The sequence below is a fragment of the Betta splendens genome, chromosome 9, assembly GCF_900634795.4.
Source record: "Betta splendens chromosome 9, fBetSpl5.4, whole genome shotgun sequence".
Classification (NCBI taxonomy): Eukaryota; Metazoa; Chordata; class Actinopteri; order Anabantiformes; family Osphronemidae; genus Betta; species Betta splendens.
The window spans coordinates 19,669,035-19,688,137 of record NC_040889.2 but is presented as its reverse complement, the minus strand read 5'-3'; the positions used below and the strand labels follow the sequence as shown (position 1 = coordinate 19,688,137).

The following is a 19,103-nucleotide window of genomic DNA, read 5'->3' as shown; positions in this document are numbered from 1 at the left end:
CTCCAGCGCCGTCTTTACCTCGCGTCTCTCTCTATCGCAGTCGCATTTCACGCTGTCACACTAAACATTGTAACAATGTTACTATTTAAGACTCTGCTTAGAGTGTGAAAATAAACAGATGAGTTGTCAGTTCATTTACATTGTCATTTGTCAAAACACTTGTGATTAAACCTCAGAATGCAGGTCACCTCAATGATAAAAGGGCTCTGTTGGCCTCTGTGTACAAACCACTGTGGTAATTGTACACATTTGCATGAGTGATCATTCCGCACGTGCTTTTGATTTTATATCTCCAAAGACAAAAGGTGACATTTCATAGATTTATAGTGCGTTGGACTGAGATCCATTGTCATTTATTAGAACTGAAACATGTAAAATATAAAGTATAAAGTCAATTTCACAACTGCTGCACTAATAAAAAAATAATAAATAAATAAAGCTTGGCTTAAACCTCGCCATCAAACTACTTGATGATGGTTTACATACACACAAGCAGCACTATGAACTGACACCAAACCACCAACCTCCATGACATAACATAGCACACTGCATAAAAAATGAAGACACACACACACACACACACACACACACACACACACACACACACACACACACACACACACACACACACACACACACACACACACACACACACACACACACACACACACACACACACACACACACACACACACACACACACACACACACACACACACACTGCAAGCTCCGTTACCTCCGCGCACCTTCCACTACAGCCTGGCACAGGGGTTGGAACATTCAGGCAGTTATATAACGCTGGCTGACTTCCACGTGGGTCTGTCAGTGCTGTTAGTGCCGTTATCTCAAAGCTGTTGACACAGTCAAAGCGTCGGGCATAGAGCCTGTACCAGGACAACGGGTAGCGCTGTTCCAGATCCATCTCCAAGTTTACATAATTGCAGCCGCGATCGCTCATCCATTGACAGCGGCGTGTCTGTCGGACCAGCACCGCAGCCTCGTTTCATAGCAGATGCTGATGCTGGTGATCAGCGGCAGATTCAGATGAGAATTGCATAGAGCTAATTTATGATTAATGTGTCTATGGTACATGGAGGCCGGCTCACAGAGCTGCCATTAATACATATTGGCCAAACAAAGGTTATATAATAGAAGTTAGAGAAGTTAAATTATTTACGCATTCTGCAGATATAATTAAGATCTCCAGAATCCAATACTGGCGACTATTACATCATGCGTTAGAGAAATGAGTGTCCTCGTGTTGGTCTTTTTCACTCGGGCCGCGCATCTACCTGAATGACAGGAGCCTGCTCGTGACGTCACGGAATTATCATCATTGTTATTGAATGATTTGCATTACAATTCGCGTCTGTGTGCGCGTACGTGCGCCGGCTGCGCGTGTCGCTCCATCGACCGGAGACTGTGCACAACATGCATTGTTACCGCACGCTGTTCCACACTGTGATGAAGCATCACTACAGTCATCAATGAAAAGCACCTCGCGTGCTCCCTCTTCCCGCAGCCATTCATAACCACCTGACTCATTCATATTTTGTGTGTGTGTGTGTGAGAGAGAGAGAGAGAAATCGATTGAAGAAACCAGACGGACAGTGTATTGTGTCCTCCATGCTTGGACACAAAGAGCAGGACGATAACCAGGCGATAACGTCCCTGTAACGCGTCGACGCCGTAAAAGGCAGGTGCACAACGTCGCGTCCCACAGTGATCAGCTGATAAGCCTTGCGTAATGTGCCAAGCCCATCACCCGCGTTACCGCACTGAATGGAAACAGCAGCAGCCCCGCGCGTCACGTGTGGGATTAAATAATAACAATAACTCTCCGCTGAAACGTATCCTACTAAAATCATAATGGAATGCGTGTTAAGGATAACCGCCCCCGGGGGTGTTGCAGATTTATTAACGAGACCATTAAGTGATTACGAACCCATTAAGTACACTGAGGTGGCCGTGCTATGACAAGTGGTGATTTAAGAGCCTTAGTATTGGTGTCAGAGGCAGCGTGTGGATTGCTTTGTGCATAACACAGAACGCGCTGGGAGCACGTGACCCAGTGTTGCTGCAGGAGAGGAGCCTACCTTCCGACGGTTCCGGAACCGAACAACATGCCACTGTGCCGGTGGATCAGCCGGTTCCTCAAACCGGACAGTGGCGCGCGGGGAATGGAAAGTTGCTCGCCGCGATCCCCGTCTCTGTCAAGAAGCGCACGAAACCGCGGGCGTCGCACCGTCGGACTTCTGCGCTCTTACATCCTCCTCCTCTCACTTCCCTTTATTGCCTGCTTCGCCCAGTGTCTCGCGAAACCCAGCGAGTGCCGAGCCGCCGCTGCAGCTCTGCTCGAATGCAGCCGCGGTTTGAACAGGCCGGTTTTTACAGTGAACCCTAAACATAACTGGTTTGGAGGTTTTCCTGGTCCGAGCCGCCCTCTCTTCTGTTGTTTCCCCAGCTGATTCCGACGCGGGCACGCCTCCACGAGTGCGCGTCACGACACAAGACGCACCAGCCACCGTTGTGCGACGTTCAGGCGCCGTCAGACAACGTGGCACTTCAATTAGAGCAGCGCCGTAAACGACTAATTAACGCGCACGGAGCTGCACGGACGCGATATACCAGGTAGTAAACATGAGAACAGTCTATCATTAATAAATGGGTCAAATAAAAATCATATTATACGGGATCTTGACGTTATGAATTGATTAGTTGATTGCGCGTTGCATTTTGTTGTTCATCTTTAGTTTCACTGTGCTGGAATTTCTGGAATTTAGTCAAACATCTTTTTCCGACATTATTACTGCAAATCACAAGGTGCTGAACAACGCAGGAAAGTTGCGTTACACACGTTTGATGAAGGGTGAGGGGATGAAGGGACTAAACTCAAATGTCTCACCACAGATTACAACACGAAGCCAATCGAGTCCCGCAGAGCAGACCGTACCCCCGCCCCCAAACTGGACTCCTTCCATCCTGTTAACTCAAAATAATCTGTGAGCATGCTGCCTTTTGTTGTAGGAGGCTTCACATCCACCGCATTAGCTGAAGACTCCCTCATCATCATAAGAAGGAACAGTACATAATGTACATAGTGTATATTAAAAGCATGGTGCACATTAGAATGTGCAAAATAAAATACATATAACAGATTTTAGTTTAATTTCCACCGTAATCCATCTAATGTATAAATCATCTTCTATCAAATGATGCAATAGTGCAATGGAAATGGCGAGAACTATGGGTATTCTGGGTATTCAGGCATAGCAACTGGCTATCACATAGCAACACAAAAGCCAATACAACAGCCAAGAAAAAGGGCAGATCCTGAATTGCTGTGGAAAATAACCAGCATTTGCCCTCATATTTTTTCCCAGATCTCAGTGTCTGGGAATTAATTTCTGGAATGTTAAGCTGTACCAAAGGAGAGAAACGCTGCCAAGAGGCAAAACGCTTCACTATTGTCTCAGCGGAACTATTTTAAGGAATATTTAAGTTCTGCCTACATTTAATTTCATCTAACTGAATTTTCTAAGCATGTTATAAACAAGGAATTGTCTTTTGAGCCCATATAACTTTAATTATAGGCACAGCTGGAATTACAGATAAGGAAGTGAATGTGTGCATGTATGCAAATAATGCTAGATTACATTTCAGTTTGGAATTTGTGGCATTGCTTGCAGTGCTTTGTCATGAGCAGACCCTTAACAGTCTGATGTAACTTTCTTTCAGGGCTCAGAAAGACTTAAGACAGACATCTACTGGCGGAGTGTGGTACTGATCTCTGTGAAACAAAGGATGTATGAAGTCTGTCTGACACACAACAGTCGCTCAACACCTGCAGCGGGAGCTGGCGCGTTTGTGCCCAACCACGGTGTTGATCAGCAGAGGCTGATCCCAGAATCAAGTAAGAAAACCAGAACCCGCATTTTCCTGCAGATTTACAAAGGTGCACGTAGTCAAAGGGTTCTCCAAAAGACACAATTAAGCAAACGGGAGTTCAATGCGCAGCTCAACGAGGTGTTTGTCTTGTGTTGTTTTCCCGGTGGTGTCTCGAAGGCCTGAGAAAACATTGACCGCTGACCCGGTTGGCGCGGCCAGAATGAAACAGCATGAAAGATGGGCTGGAATGCTGCTGGAGAGAGCGGGCGATCAACAGCACTGGCACCGGGAGCCTTTAGAGACGGTGAGAGGCCGGAGACGTGGACTCGGGAGAACTCTCAAGCAGCACAGGCTGAGGTGATGTCTGGGCTTTTCAGCTACAGTGGTACAAAAAGCACTGTGTGGCTTTGTTTACGAGCTTTATGGCTCTTTCATTAACTGTGTGGGAAGCCTACTCCCAACGCTTCTACACTTTGGCGAGATTAAAGACAGAGGTGAGATCAGCCTTTGGCGTAGCTGACAGCTCTGTGTGCCAAGAACACCAAAGCCTGCCTATTTTCAGACCCTAAAGCTGTACACATGCACTTAAAAATGTCTTCACCTTTGACCTTGTTTAAATTATAGCTCAGGCGAATTTTGGTTTAGAATGAATGGTTTCAGTTGACATCATGAGTTTTGGTAGTCTCAACATCTGCCTGGTATCACTTTTGTGGCCGTGGAGCATTTTGGAACCGTCCCCTCATCTCATGCCCTCCTGTCCACTCCTCGGCCGACCTTATTCTCACCCTCACAGCTCATCCAAGAACCACCAGGTCCAACACACCCCCTGCCCTCCTTCTAAAGCTGTAAAAACACCCAAATTCTCACACTCCCTGTGTCCACAGAGAGTTTGACTCAAACACACACCACCCCAAGTGCTAACAAACGTATTCACATGCAATACACACTCATTGAAAAACGGTCCGCGAGACGCTCCGAACACTGACACAAGTAGGTCAGAGCTGCAGTGGGTCTTTCAAACAGTCCTCCAGCTCAGGGAAATGATAACAGTATCAAAGATTAAGTTCTATCATCAGCCCGCACGGACAAACATCACATACCACACGTACATACAGTATGGAGATCGACTGCATTACATCATCGACTGTTAAGACCGTTTTGATGAGAAAAAACAGAAACAGAAACTTTTGAGGTCAAAGGTCAAGGGTGCCAGAAGTCAAAGTGAAGTTAATATGTGGTGAACTGACAATGTGCAACACGCTCTGACTTCAGGGTCTCTTCTTCATTCTCATTCTGGTCTGGCACCCTGGCATTAAACAGAGCCTGTCTCATAACGACCACCCTATTTGCAGATGGATGATGCATCTTAGCAGATTCCGAGTTAAAGTTACAAACATTCAACAACAGATAAGACCGGGCAGTACATAAGAAGACAGACAGAGAGTCCGAGAGAAGCAGGCCTCACATACTGCTTACACGCTCAATAATCAGTAGGTTGTCTTATCTACAGTAAGATGGAAAACTGCGTGTGTGTGTGTGTGTGTGTGTGTGTGTGTGTGTGTGTGTGTGTGTGTGTGTGTGTGTGTGTGTGTGTGTGTGTGTGTGTGTGTGTGTGTGTGTGTCTGTGTGTGTCTGTGTCTGTGTCTGTGTGACCAGCTGTTATTTCCTCATTATATCCTAATGAAGACAGATCACGCCACTGACCACGAAAAAGAAAAGCAGCGCAATGGAGTGAAATGCTTCAAAACATAAGACAGATAACGATGGTGTTATTATCAATCAATCAAATCCTTGAAATGAGTCTTTGGTCTTGATAATATGAAAATGAACTAACTTCTTGGCATCTAATAATGATTTTCTAATATAATAATAGTAGGTAAGCCTTGGATTTGTGAACCAAGGTAATTATCTATTGAGCCCAAGTTACAACAGCATGTGGCTATGACTCCCAGGCTGCAGATAAGTGGTTAGCGGCCATAATCCTGATGTATGATCGGGACAAGTCTGTGCTGGTGATAACAGAGCATGATGGTAGAATATGTCAGGAATGTAAAGTGGCTTGAGGTCCTGGTGTAAATCCAGGATAACAACTGCTATCCAGAGAGTGAGAGACACTGCTAAGGGTGTATGGTGGAGTGAGCTGGGGCTCTCTGTGTTGAACTGTGAGTAATCTGACCTCTGATTATGATATTAATGCCTACTTAAATGTTTCACAGCGAGGCGCCTGGCTTTGAAAAGCATTGCAACATAGTGCTGCTCAAACTGCCAAAACTGGCCCTTTACAGTCATGTGTCATTCCTCCCAGCATCACCTTGTTCCCATGGTTCACCATCTCCCTGGTTTAAAATCCTTGAATTGGCTCGACCTTGAAATCTCTGGAGATAGACAGATAGACTGAAGGTGAGCAAAGTGTATGTGGACCGAGTGCTCGAAATCCTTGGGAGGTGACGAAACAGACGTGCTGCTATTTGTGAGCAGAAGCGTTGTCGTCGCAAACATCAACTCAGGGAACAGTTCAGAAGAGGGATTTGGAACTGTTCATTTTGAGTTCATCTATTACGTGGGAATCCAAAAGCATCGATATCGGCTGAGAGTCACCCAAGTCAAAGACAATCGTTTAAAAGCATTGCAAACTGAACCAAAATTAAATGGGCGATTATACGTTCTAATTTTCATAGTCAATCACCCAATAACAGAAAACACACAAATGCACTTGCACACTCTGCTGGACAGAGACACACAGGTCAGTGGAGGTGCCTCTTAAGCTGTGGCTGTCAAGTGGCAGGGCTAATCTTATTAAGTCCCTCTTCAGCTGCTGGTCCAAACTCTTAAAGTGATAGTTCAGTTTGCCAAAAAATTTGTACTTTGGGGACGTAATCGTTGAGGAACATTGCCCTTGTTGGGGCAGACAGCATCCAGTATGCTGCTCTCACACAGTAAACGTCGTACTAAAGAGAAGTTACCTCAGAAGATGATTATAAAGACACTGGACAGTGGCGGCTCGGCCAGTTAGGACTTGGCGGATTCATTTACTATAAAAGTTTGAGGGCAAAGGGATTGAAGAGGTTCAGGAGGTCAAGGGCTTGGAAATGACGTCAAGGTTTAGGAGTAAGAATCAGGCGGAGGAAGTAGGTAGGGATAAATCAGGCAAAGGCGATGGGGGAAGGAAGTCAACAGACAACCAGGAATAGTGTAAGAGGAGGAAGCTGAGGACAGACGTCGGATTAGCAAGGAAATTACCATCAGCAGGTCCCTGAAAAGGATTTCTACTGTAGGAATAAAATAGAGATGAAAGGTTTGATGTGGTCTGGTGAGACGTGCCATCCATCGAAGCCAGCACTTTTTCCTAGTAATCATTTAAGCACAAGATGTTGTATAATGTGTAAAGTAGAAAAGTTTATCTAATGCTGAGATGCTTTCACTTCATGGTGATGTTGGAAAACATGCCCGAAGGTAATATAGACAAAAAAAGATCTGCCTCTAGACTGACACCTGCTCCGAATGCAGCTGCGCCCACTTCAAATGTTAACCAGCCATTAAATGGCCATAAGCCGCTCGCTGGGTTAGCGGGGCCCCGCTCCACCTCCCAGAGGGCTCGTTGGGCTATTAGCATCGGCCCACTAAGCCATTAAGGTTTAGGCACCAGAACCAAAAGATGGTGGTTTAGGCTCGAATGAACGACGAGAGAGCACAATATCAACGAACACCGGCCGTTTAATCATCGTGATTATATTAGAAACAGCTGCAATGGAGAATCTCAGACAGAATGGAGGAAGAGATTGTACAGAGTATAACATGGGACAGTTTGTTCCTGGAGCTTGTTAAGGGACAATGGAAGTATATTATTCAGCCTTGCACACACGGTGCAGAACACGATAGCTGCACAGAACCACGGATTACAAGATACATTTAACTCTATTAGTCAACACCAACAACAGAGGACGTACCTTTAATAAATTAATTTGTTAGACGTCATTAATTTGGGAATAGACCTACAATAAGTAAAGTGTAATAATGCAAAGGTTCAGGCCAATGTGTCAGCGATCAAGAGGAGGATCCACGGAAAGTTACGAGGAGAGACATTTGCGTGGCCTCAGCACGGGTCAGTCAGTTTTCCAGAAACAGCCTGATCAAACAACACGCGCAGCCAAGCCAAACACGAGCGGCCTTGGGTCTGGAGCGGAGCGCGGAGCTGCTGCAGGCCCACGGAGCTCTCACTGCACAGCGCCAGCACAGCGCCTCCAGCAGGGGCTGCAGATGGGGCCACGGGCCCCGGAAGGCGCCTTCACAGGTCCACGTACAGCCAGAGAGCCGGATCGCTGAGCTGCTGTAATGAGCTGACACGGGCTAATCGCAGATATAAATAAAGTGTCTTAGCGCCAAAGTCCTTCATTCAATCAATTCAATTTGATTGTCTGCTCTAATAGTGTTATGTAATAAAGTAAACTGGGAACAAGTGATTTGTCCTTTACTTAACTTGTTTTTTTTCTTCAGTTTGATGCCGTGTGAGTATCAGACTCATCCTGTACCTGTGAGCCTCTGATTTCAATGTTGTTCACATCACACATAGACAGATGCAAACCGAGCACGCAAACGTCTCAGACGCACAAACAAACTGTATTACGTGAGCCGCCATAACAGGAAGGCGCTTTGTTTCATTCCCCCCTAAACAGCCTGCATTTACCCATTATTCTCGCTCTTTTAGCCACAGTTCCTCCCATTGTTGCACTTGCGCAAACAAAAAACAAATGATCCCCGGCTGAGAAAATCCAAAGTGCACTCATCTGATGCGCCGCTATTCTAGGTGAATGGGTCTTAGGAGCCTGAGGGGCTGCTCCTCAGGTCGTAGAGGCTCCACACGATCGCGCAGCTGATCCGCGAGCACAGAAATGACCAAAAATAGGCAATCTTCACTCTAGTGGCTCTGCATTACTACAGTAACATATGAGGAGATGGAGAAATCCGAATCGGCACACATGCGATGATACCCTACGCAGAGCAGGCGTCCTAAAATAGTGCGACGGAAAAATCTATAACGGTGTCTGGTTATTTCCGCGCTGTTGTGCTGCGAGACAATATTCACTGCGCACTGCGCCCGCGTGTCACTCATGCGCCGCATGGGCTTTCATCATCGGGGTGAGATCAAGGGGGCGAAAGTGGGGTGGACGATCTTCAGATGGCGCATTACCGTTAAGCCCGGCTAATCTCAGGCGCTCGTTAGCAGAGGTCACTGGGACCAGACACACATTCGGACGCAATTCGGACACGGAGCGTCCACTCGGAGTCTGGGAGCCTGCTGTGCAGATCTATACTGCTTTAGCATTTAGCTTAGATAAACAGTTTGCCCCCCACTGTATTATTGATTATTGCATCAAGGGAGGAGTAAAAGCCAACTTAACAGAAAAGCATGGCAGCCATAGTGGCGCATAACAACAGGAAGTCAATAGTTCTCTATTATACGGCATCTGTTGAGGAATGCATCATTAAGTGGTGCATGATATTACTAGGAGACGGTATGGATTAAATATTTATGACAGTAATAGCTTTTATTAACTGAGACCCAGAGCTCAAACCAAACAGGGGGATTATTATCTTGGCTGCAGACAGGGTGATCGTTTCGACTCCGGCCGCTCTGATGCGACCGCAGGTGATTGTCGCGTAAGACGTTTCCCTCGGTTACAAGTTGCGGCGCAAACATTTTCCTGTGTTTGTAGTTCGTGTGCGTGCCCCGGCAGTGTTGTGGTTACGTGTGGTTCGTTTGCATAAAAAAAAAAAACCTAAGCAACGTTCCCAGCAGTAAGTCATGACTAAAAGTAGATCCTGGCTGAAAACGGCTGAACCACATAAAAGGCGTGAGTCAATCCCAGATTTTGCTGCGCGACCGAACCGCAGCGGACGTGCGCCGACCGGGACGGTGGTGGATTCCTTCACGCGGCTGCAGACGCGGCCCCGCCCTCGGTCCAACGCCACGTGGGCGACCGTGGGCGACGGGGAGCGCGGCGAAGGCCACGCGGCGAATAGGAACGGGTGCAAAAGGACACACCTCCACCCGTGGACACGTACGTCCACATGGGTCCACAAAGACCAGCTTCCACGATGGCTGAGTCAATGCAGAAACTGGCCGGACCCTGATGAGCAGGAACTGCTTCTCTGTCACAGATCAGTCAGTGGGTCGGAGTGTCATACTTTGAATGAATGCCTAATCCTGTAGGTGTAAACCCCAGCGCTCTGTTGTAAACGGTGCTGGAATGAATCGAGGGCAAATGTCTACGTGACACGGAGCATACAGTGGCACCTCCCAGGGCTGCTCTCTCTCTCTTTCCCTCTCTCTCTCTCTCTCTCTCTCTCTCTTTCCCTCTCTCTCTCTCTCTCTCTCTCTCTCTCTCTCTTTCCCTCTCTCTCGCTCCCGAACTGGAAAATGAAACTGTGAACCCTCGCCAGGCCGCACCCAGACGCAGCCCGGACGCTGAACGTAGGGGTCAGATGTGCGAGGCGGGTCGGCTGCGGTGCGGGTCGGGTCGGGTCGGCCTCCACGGAACCACGGCAGCCGCGGTGCAGCGACCGCCGAGCTGGAGCGTCCCCGGTCACATGACTGTGGAGCCGACTCACCGGAGGGGATCGGTTTTCCGCCGCAAGCGACGGGAACAGATGCTAAAGAAAGAGTCACCCGGGCATCGGGTTGCGTACGTACAGAAATATGAATGCGTGACTGCAGCCCAGCATGAGGTCCACCCCCCCCCGCCCCCCGGCACCGCTGCTAGCACCAAGGAGCTGGTGACAGAACACGACGGGCGCGCGAGGTGCTCAAGACGACATCCAAACCCCGAAACAAGCCCAAAGAGTTCTCGCTGCGCTAAAAACCTTTGGCCCAGAACTCTTTCCCCCGTTTTCTGTCAACAGAGGGATTGTGTAACGCGGCTCCATATCAGCGTGGCCATCTTGGATCTCTGCACGCGCCCCCCCCCCGGCGGACTCTGGCCCGGGCCCAGCTCCGAGCGGCCATGTTGGGATGAGCGGGCCCGTTCTCGCCCCCGTGGTCCCGGGCTGCTCCCGTCCCGTCCCCGCTCCGGACCCGACACCTCCTTATCCGAGTCTGTCGCCACGCATGCACGTGTTGTGTAGCGCTGGCGTACGGGAAACCATGTGATGAGCATTCAGAGTTTTGTCCATTGCTGGAATGAAAATGACCCCAGTCAGGCACAAACTAGGGCTCGACGCTGTCTCACTTGCCCTCTTTTAATTTCAGTTGCTGCTCTAATTTCCCCTCAGCCAAAACCCCGTCCAGCCCCTCTTTCTCTCCACCGACGCTCCTTTCCCTCCTTCTTCCTGCCGTCCGGGCTCAGTCTCCTCTTCTCTTCCCAGCAGACAAAGACCACGTTCTTACTGACTGACTAACTTCTCCCCAGTCGGTCGGTACGAGAGAAACGCGGCTGCGATCGCTTTTTGTCCACGTACGTTCTCTCTGCTCCTCCATGTTTTTCTTCCCTCTCAGCAGAACTTACTGAGCAGGACCAACGTCATGTGGTGCTGGTAAAAGAAGAAGACACTATTGTACAATGACTGTGAGCCTCTGTTAGTTTTTTTTCAATGTGTGAATGCCTGAGCTGGAGTCCAAGGATATTTGTGTGTGTGTGTGTGTGTGTGTGTGTGTGTGTGTGTGTGTGTGTGTGTGTGTGTGTGTGTGTGTGTAATATTGCCCAGCTGACACAAAGACACTGCTTCTTATATGATTCCCAGCTGTATAGAGTCGGCCCACTACACAGGCCAGCAGGCAGGAATGCTGCTGGGTGTGCAGTCCTACTGGAAAGCCCCAGTTACCCACACACACTCTCAGCCTCCTATGGAGGCGATCCACTCCTCAGAGCCGGGGAAGGGCCCGGCCCCTAAGGAAGAATGGTTTAAATTCCACAGCTGATAGAAAAACACAGGAGGAGTGGAATAGAACTGCTGTCACCCCCTCCACACACACACACACACACACACACACACACCATCTGTTCTGTGCTTATAGCGTAGAAGAGAAGGAGAGAAGTGAGCAACGGAATATGGACATTTTGACACCGAACGGCGGCGTGACGCCGTTTTGGCTGTTGTCAGAGACGTCAGGCTTCCGTCTATCGCTTGGAAAACAGAGCGACTGCAGTGACTTTCTGGTCCTGTGCAGAGCCAGTGGCTCCGCTCCTCAGCTGTTCCTTCGAGCATGCAGCAGGTGGTGGACACATCTAACTGGCTACTTCACAAAGCACAAAGTCACTCGGTGGTTGACGGGCCGATAAACGCACGCTGCAGTGAACATTCCCACAGCTGAGTGGCCGTTAGTTGTTGCGACGTTATCAAACATTACAACCGCCTCGATGGGAGGCCACGTGACCTTTATCAAAGCTCCGCAGATTTTCAGCGGACCCGAACCACCGATTAATTTTATGAACCGTAATCGACGGGAATTAGACAAAAAAAAAGTTGCATGACAACTTCGCATTCAGACAAGCCGGGGTTTCAAAGCAGATCGCTACGTTTATTTCTGCAGAACTGCGGAGCCACTGCTCAAACTAAGTGAACCGTTACGTAAGTCGCGAGCTTCCACGCGCGCTGCGTGTAAACCCACGGGCTGTGACGGACGGCAGACCCCGTGGAACCCGTCGCTCCTACCTTGAAACGCGTTCACTTCGTTAACGACTTGGGGTCTCGACGTCCGCTCTCCGCTGGCACCTCGGCGCTGCTCTTTCTCCTCGGGTTTATTCTGGGAAGCGCTCGTGCGCCGCGGCTCCCCATCCAACTGTGAGGCACAAACACACACATCACTTGAGAGCATTCCTCGGCGCGCGGCGACACCTCGGCAGAACTCACACGCTTCACCACTGGCTCCGCTTCGACTCAAGCGATCGGGTTCGTTTCTAAAGGCGCCCGTCGGGAGGAGATCCGCCAGAACTGACAGGAGGGAAACACTCCCGACTGTTGTAGCCGAGAGACGCCGGGAGGAATGTAATTACACGGCGCCTGCTGCATATTGCAAAAGCTGCAGACGCGCTCTTGTTTACAGGCCCCCGCTATTGTGCTCCGGGTTCTGTCTGGGCTCTTGTCCGGCTGTGGTCCTGATGCGAGTTTTTTTTTTCTTCTTCCACGTCCCTTTGTTGTTTCTGTCACACCTCCAAGGAGCGAGCACATGGAGGAGGGGACCCTTGCCGCGACTTTCTTTTGTCTCTCTCTGTTTTTCCACGTAGAAGTGCAGCGCGCCGGGTTCGGATGAGCCCGGTTTAAAAGCAATACCGACCGGACACGGACTTTACATCATGACCGCGCGAGGGATTTCTCCTTTGTTTGTTTCTTTTGTTGTTTGTTCATCGTGCATTTTATCGTTAGAATAACAATAAATCCGATCGGCACTGATTCCTTGCTTATTTATTTCAATTGCCGCCAGAAAACAATAGCGCCCCAATATAAAAGTCCGTGCATTGCGTTGTCGCCTACCGCGCCCTCGGTTCCATCCGAGCTCTGTGTCTCACCGAATGCCGTGCCAGAAGTTTGTCGTCGCCGGGAGAGAGTGGGCTGATGCCGCCGTCTCCGTCTCTCTCTCTCTCTCTCTCCTCCGTTCCCGTCCCTCGTTGTCTCTCCCCAAGCGGTGGCAGCGCCCGGTTGTGTTTCACTCCAGATCAGCCCTCGCCCGAGCGCACGCCGGCGCATATCAACGAGCGCGGTGACGACAGCCTCATCGCCAGTCACCAGCGCCACACCCATCCATTCATAAAGTGGGGAGCGCGTGCCAGGCGCCGCGCAGGACGGCGCGCGCGCGGCGGCGGTGAATGAGCAACGTAGGCTAACGCGGATCTGACCCGTCTCGTGCACGAAACAGAGGATTTACTGCAATATATCAGACAAATGTTACGTAATGTTTTAATATGTTGACTATTTCATGACCAAATAGCCGCTTCCTCGTCTCATGCTCTACGTTACATAAGTCTAACCACAATTCCAGCCAATCAGCACTCATTAAGTGAGAGGCAGGATGCTCTCTGGACAGGTTAGAGTCCCCATCCACATAAACATGCCTGCCACTAGCTTGAGCTCCGACCGTATGACCAACCTGCAGAACCGGCCCGATTCATGCAGCCTCAACAACCGTACCGTATAGACAATGCATTGTGTGCAGACATTTGGGCCTTCTCCCCACCCAGTTCTCTTTGAAAATCTGGGCGGATGCCGAAGCCTGAAAATGCATTGTTGTGTAATCCGCTGGGGAGGATGCTGCCTGCCCCACACCTGTCTCAGCGTGCGTGGAGAAGCTCAGAGGCCGGTGGTGTCACCCTTTGCCCGCTGCCTCTCCCGGACTCTGAGGCGCCGGCTCCTCCAAGCCTTAGCGAGCCGCCATTGTCCTGCAAAGGGGAACAGCACAACCTGCCCGGGCTTGTCCCCACCTCTGCATGCATGCAAGCGCTAGGCAACCACTGTTAGGCTGTAGCCAGCGCACGCATATGAGCTCACACACACACACACACACACACACACACACACACACACACACACACACGGTACATCACGATGCAGCACAAACTGTTAGACTCATGTCCTATTGTGAGGGTTTATAGCTGTGTTAAAGGCTCAAACTGGTCCCCTCCCTCCTCCATCACTCACACAGGTGCGCCGAGCCTTTTTTTTTATCAAAGTATCCTGTGCAGCACTTTTCCACAGCCAGCGGCCTCTGCTCCAGCGCTATTGATGCAGCCGCACGGGCACAATAGGGGCACAATGGGGGCGTCCAGCCCTCTCTCTGCCTGTTTGCCTCCCGCACGGGCAAACTGCTGACCCCGGACGCGTGAAAGGCCTGTATCAGCATCATTTCTCCCAGCGCCCATGCTCTGCGCCACCAACACGCGCACAGAAGGACATTCAACCAAACAATACACAACTCACGGCGCAAACAAAGAAACTGATGAGCTCTGCCCCAGTCAGACCGGGTCCACGGGTCCACGGGTCCACGGGTCCACGGGTCCACGGGTCCACGCGGTCGTCTCCATCATGAAATCAGCCATCAAACTGCTGAAACGACATCATTCATCTTGGAGACACTGAGACTTGCACATCTCCTCATGCAGTCAATTTGCCTGCACCATTGTCTCACACAGATCACATAGATGTAGCCTTTACTCTATTGCATTTGACTTTTAACCTCCCCCCGTTTGAGGCTCACGTTGTTCATGCACACAAACTTTGCGTATGAGCGTGTGCTCAGACACTCTGGTAAAGCGGGGATTTGTGTAATTCTGTGACTGTGGGGCCAGGTGCCACTTCGGCGTGGATGAGGATCAGAGGGAGGATGACATAACCCCCGCCAGCCGAGTTGATCCCTCAGCCTCTCCGCGCGCCCAGCCTACCTCCGTGCAGCGCGTCCGTGCAGTTCTGGGCCATCGCCGGACCTGGTTTGGGCGCCCCGGCCTCCTTGGCCCTCGCTGCCGGGCCGCCTGCGTCCCAGCCGGGCGTCACACAGGTGCTATGAATAGACACTGGCGTATGTTCAGTCCTGTCAGCTGGGCATTGGCACGTGTGGCTCATGACAGCACGGCCGCGGCGCAGCGCTCCCGACTGGCGTCACCGCGCCGGTATCACATTCGGGTCGCCATGGAAACAGGGATGAGCACAGCTACCTCTGCCCTGGAATGCGTCGCTAGCGCTTCTCCCGCCGAACTCTGGTCTTCACCTGCCGCTCTGCACCCGTCTGTTTGCCACCCTTTGTTGCTTTTGTGTCTCCGGCTCTCGTTTACGTGACTCGTGACGCTCAGGAGGGAGCTGGAGGTTTGAGGCGGTTTCCAGAGAGCCGAAAGTCTTCGTCACTGCTGCTCTCATCACTCTAATGAAAAACAAAGGCACACGCCCCTGAACGGATCTAAAGCATATGTGTGTTTATGTCTGGGACTCAGGTCTCTTTTAGACATTGTGCACATGTCTGTGTTTGTGTCTATACATCTGCGGGAGTTTCCTCACCGGTGAGTCATTTTCCAAAGCGGGAGCTTCGTAAGGTTTTCCACGTACATGGTTACTGTCACGTCCCTCTCATTTCGCCCGACTTTCTTCTTCCTCCCCTTTTTTCCTCTCGCTCCATCCGACGGCGTTCTCGGGGACGAACGAGCAGATTGCAGTGTTTGTACTTCTGCTCCATTTACCGCTTTGTAGTTGATCACATAACATTTACTGGCGGCGTGCCAGATGGGTGAAGGGAACAGGTAGGGAGTTAATAATACAAACCTGAAAGGCAGCTGTTCCACATCAGCTGCACCCTCGGCCAGTATTATGGCACGAGGGCGACACAGCTGCCTGCTTCACGTCTGCCCCTTCTTATCAACATTTGGTTTTGTTTTTTAATGATGGCAACAGTTTAACCGACACATGGAGCCGAGTGAAAAGCTCATTCAAATATTTATTTTGCTCTCATACCATGAGGGAGCACTGATACTTATCTCAGACATGTAAAGTTCATGTCCAGCGAGTTCAGCAAGGGAAAATACACGACACAGCAAAAAACTGATTAAACCAGCGCCAGTAAGTTAAACTTTAATCCAGTCTGCCACTGCTTCTTGGGCCATAGTCTGTGTAATGTATGTATGCAGAGTATAAGAGTACATGTCCAGTATGTGTGTGTGCGGTGCAGGCACATTAATGTTAACTGACTGAACAGATGGGGAGTGTATTGGGTAAACGGGGTCAGTAGAGCACCGCTTCCAGCTCAGAAAGTAGCATTCACGAGCTCAAGAGAGTTGAACGAACAGTGTCTTACCCAATGGTTGCTATTTGTATTCAGATTTTACAAAATAGAAAAGAAATCTGGACTAAAAGGTGTAAAAGAATTGAACAAGTGCAACGAGCGGGGCCCATGAACCCGAACACTTGGTTTGTGAATATGCAGCAGAACCGCTGCTGGAGCTGCGCGTCCATATCAGTAACACGGAAAGGTTACTCAAACAGACAAGTCAGTTTTATTCATACGGCTCTCGAGGCACTGGCCCTTCAACTCGCACACGCTGTTAAATCACTCTGATGAGTTAAAAGCTTGCACCAAAGCTCAGGCAGCGATAAACAAATTTCATATAAAAAAGAAGATGGGGTGTTTCAGGTCAATAGGCTTTGCTTCGCTCATCCTTATGCACCTGCCTCCTAAAACGATGAAGCATAAACACTATTAGAGTCTAATAAAAATAATCTGTTTAAAATGATAAAATCACTTTCAGCCGCTGAACCTCTTAACAATGAGACGATGCATATCTGTGTCAAGGTAAATCTCTCAAAGCCTACATTACTCACACAACCTGGTGTGTGATGGAGATCTTTGTGGGTTTTGAGTTCAGATTGTGCCCTGAAGATTCCCATCCATCTCTTTCATATTAAACCTATTAGTAGTCTCACAGTCTGACAAAGCACAGTGATAAGCGTTGCCGGGATATTGCTGTTATTGTTGACGTGACTCTATTTTGAGCCTCAATAAGTCGCCCCCACACACTAGAAGTAATGGGAGGAGTGTTTATGAGCCAAACCCATGTAGGTGAGAGGAGGGTGTGATGTTAATATATCACGTTTTAATTTAGTAACTGCACCGTTACAGTAAATAACCGCCAAAGTTGAGCACGGACTAAACACACACTAGACACACACACACACACACACACACACACACACACACACACACACACACACACACACACACACACACACACACACACACACACACACACACACGCAGGGAGTCGGGTGGCTGACTTTATTTGGAAGTCTGTCTGGAAAATGAATCCATCATCGTTTGAGTGGTGCCATCTGCACATGTTGCCACATACACACCGAGGCACAAACACACGCACCCTCCACCGTCAGCACATAAACGTCAGACAATCCAAACAGTGCCCAGTGCTAGGCAACCGTGCCATCCCAGTGCAGATGGCAGCGTCTGATCATGTTTATTTTACTCTAATCTAATGCACTTAAGTCCCACTGCCTGGCCGTGCCTCTTAAATGATGTTACCGAGGCCAGGGGAGTAAGTGTGTGCGTGGGGGTCAAGTCAGATCTACTAATGCTATTGTATAATGGACTGCACTCAAACGGCCAGTGTCCATTTAACCCCGTATGCACTTCCTGTTTTCATTCCGCCGACCCACCTAACCCCTCCTGGCCGCCAGCGATGCATTTCTCCCCATCTCGGGTGCAGTCAAACAAAAGCCTGTTCCCACGTCAAGCTGTTCTGCTGCTTTCTGGGTTCGGAACGTTCCAAACATCTACATTCTCTGCGATCCTGAAGTCGACCATTCCAGTGTGTTGAAAAACTTCCCCCGAATCGGACTCCCACATCGGCAGGAGGGGCGCTCTGTCCCCACATGACATGTGTAGGTGTGACTTTCCGTGGCGCTGGAGCGGTGACTGCGGAGGTGGGTGATAGGCTTGGATTAACTATAATCCGGTTTGTAGCAATAAAACTGATCTACCCGACTACCCGGCATCGACCCATTTTTGACATGGGTGCATGTTTACAGAGCTGGAAGCCGTCCGGCCACTTCAGGCGTTCTAGTTTAACTTATAAACTAGAGTTTAAGATAAAAGAGGAACACAACAAAATGCAGATTTTGCAGATTACAATTAACATAGTGTAACGCTCCTAAGCAACTCCCAAGATTACAGATCTTTTTAGCTCCAGCCTGCAACTTTACTGGGTTTTAGGTCAGTGCAGCTGTGCTCAGTGTTGTTTTTTGGTGAAAGCAAACATTTTACAGAGCCAGATGTTTCCCTTGGAAGCTGATAGGGGCCAGAAAGAGATATATACAGTATGTTGAAGCCAAAACCCTGCCTCCAAATCAGTTCTAATATGCTCTACAGCTGCTTGAGTTTGTCATACCAGCCCCTCAATGCATGAGTACATAGAGAGTGCACAGCTTTCGACATTTGCCGGTTTTATACCTATCACCAGTGGCTGTTTCTCTGTAGTGCCCTCGTCTCAATCTATTCATGCAGCACGTCAGCAGGAGCCAGTTCCCTCGTTCCGTGATCAGATACCTGGTCTGTCTGTGGCAGCAAGCGGGAGAGGCTTAAGGCTCTTCATCCCCCGCGGTGAGGCTCTATCCCAGCAGGCTTAGGGACACAGGCCTGTGCAGCTTCCACGAGGCTGGATTGGCATGGGATAAATTGTTCCCTCGCCACAGAAATAATGAAGAAACGCGCAGACGGCGGTAATCACAGCCACACA

General features: G+C 49.5%; 1 protein-coding gene across 3 annotated transcripts in view; it reads right to left on the bottom strand.

Annotated features, from left to right (window-relative positions):
• The window catches only part of rhobtb4 (Rho related BTB domain containing 4), a 29,842-nt gene extending 16,235 nt beyond the window's left edge, over positions 1-13,607 (bottom strand). Inside the window, exons 1-2 of one of the 3 annotated variants that reach the window (XM_029161584.3) lie at positions 13,392-13,607; positions 12,538-12,664 (exon numbers count right to left, since the gene is read on the bottom strand). Coding sequence is in view for 1 of the 3 variants with exons in the window: in XM_029161583.3 (XP_029017416.1) it covers positions 2,097-2,125 (29 nt within the window). In the remaining 2 variants the exon portion in view is untranslated. The other 2 variants (XM_055511614.1, XM_029161583.3) reach the window with 2 other exon arrangements.
• Between the last annotated feature and the right edge of the window lie 5,496 nt (positions 13,608-19,103).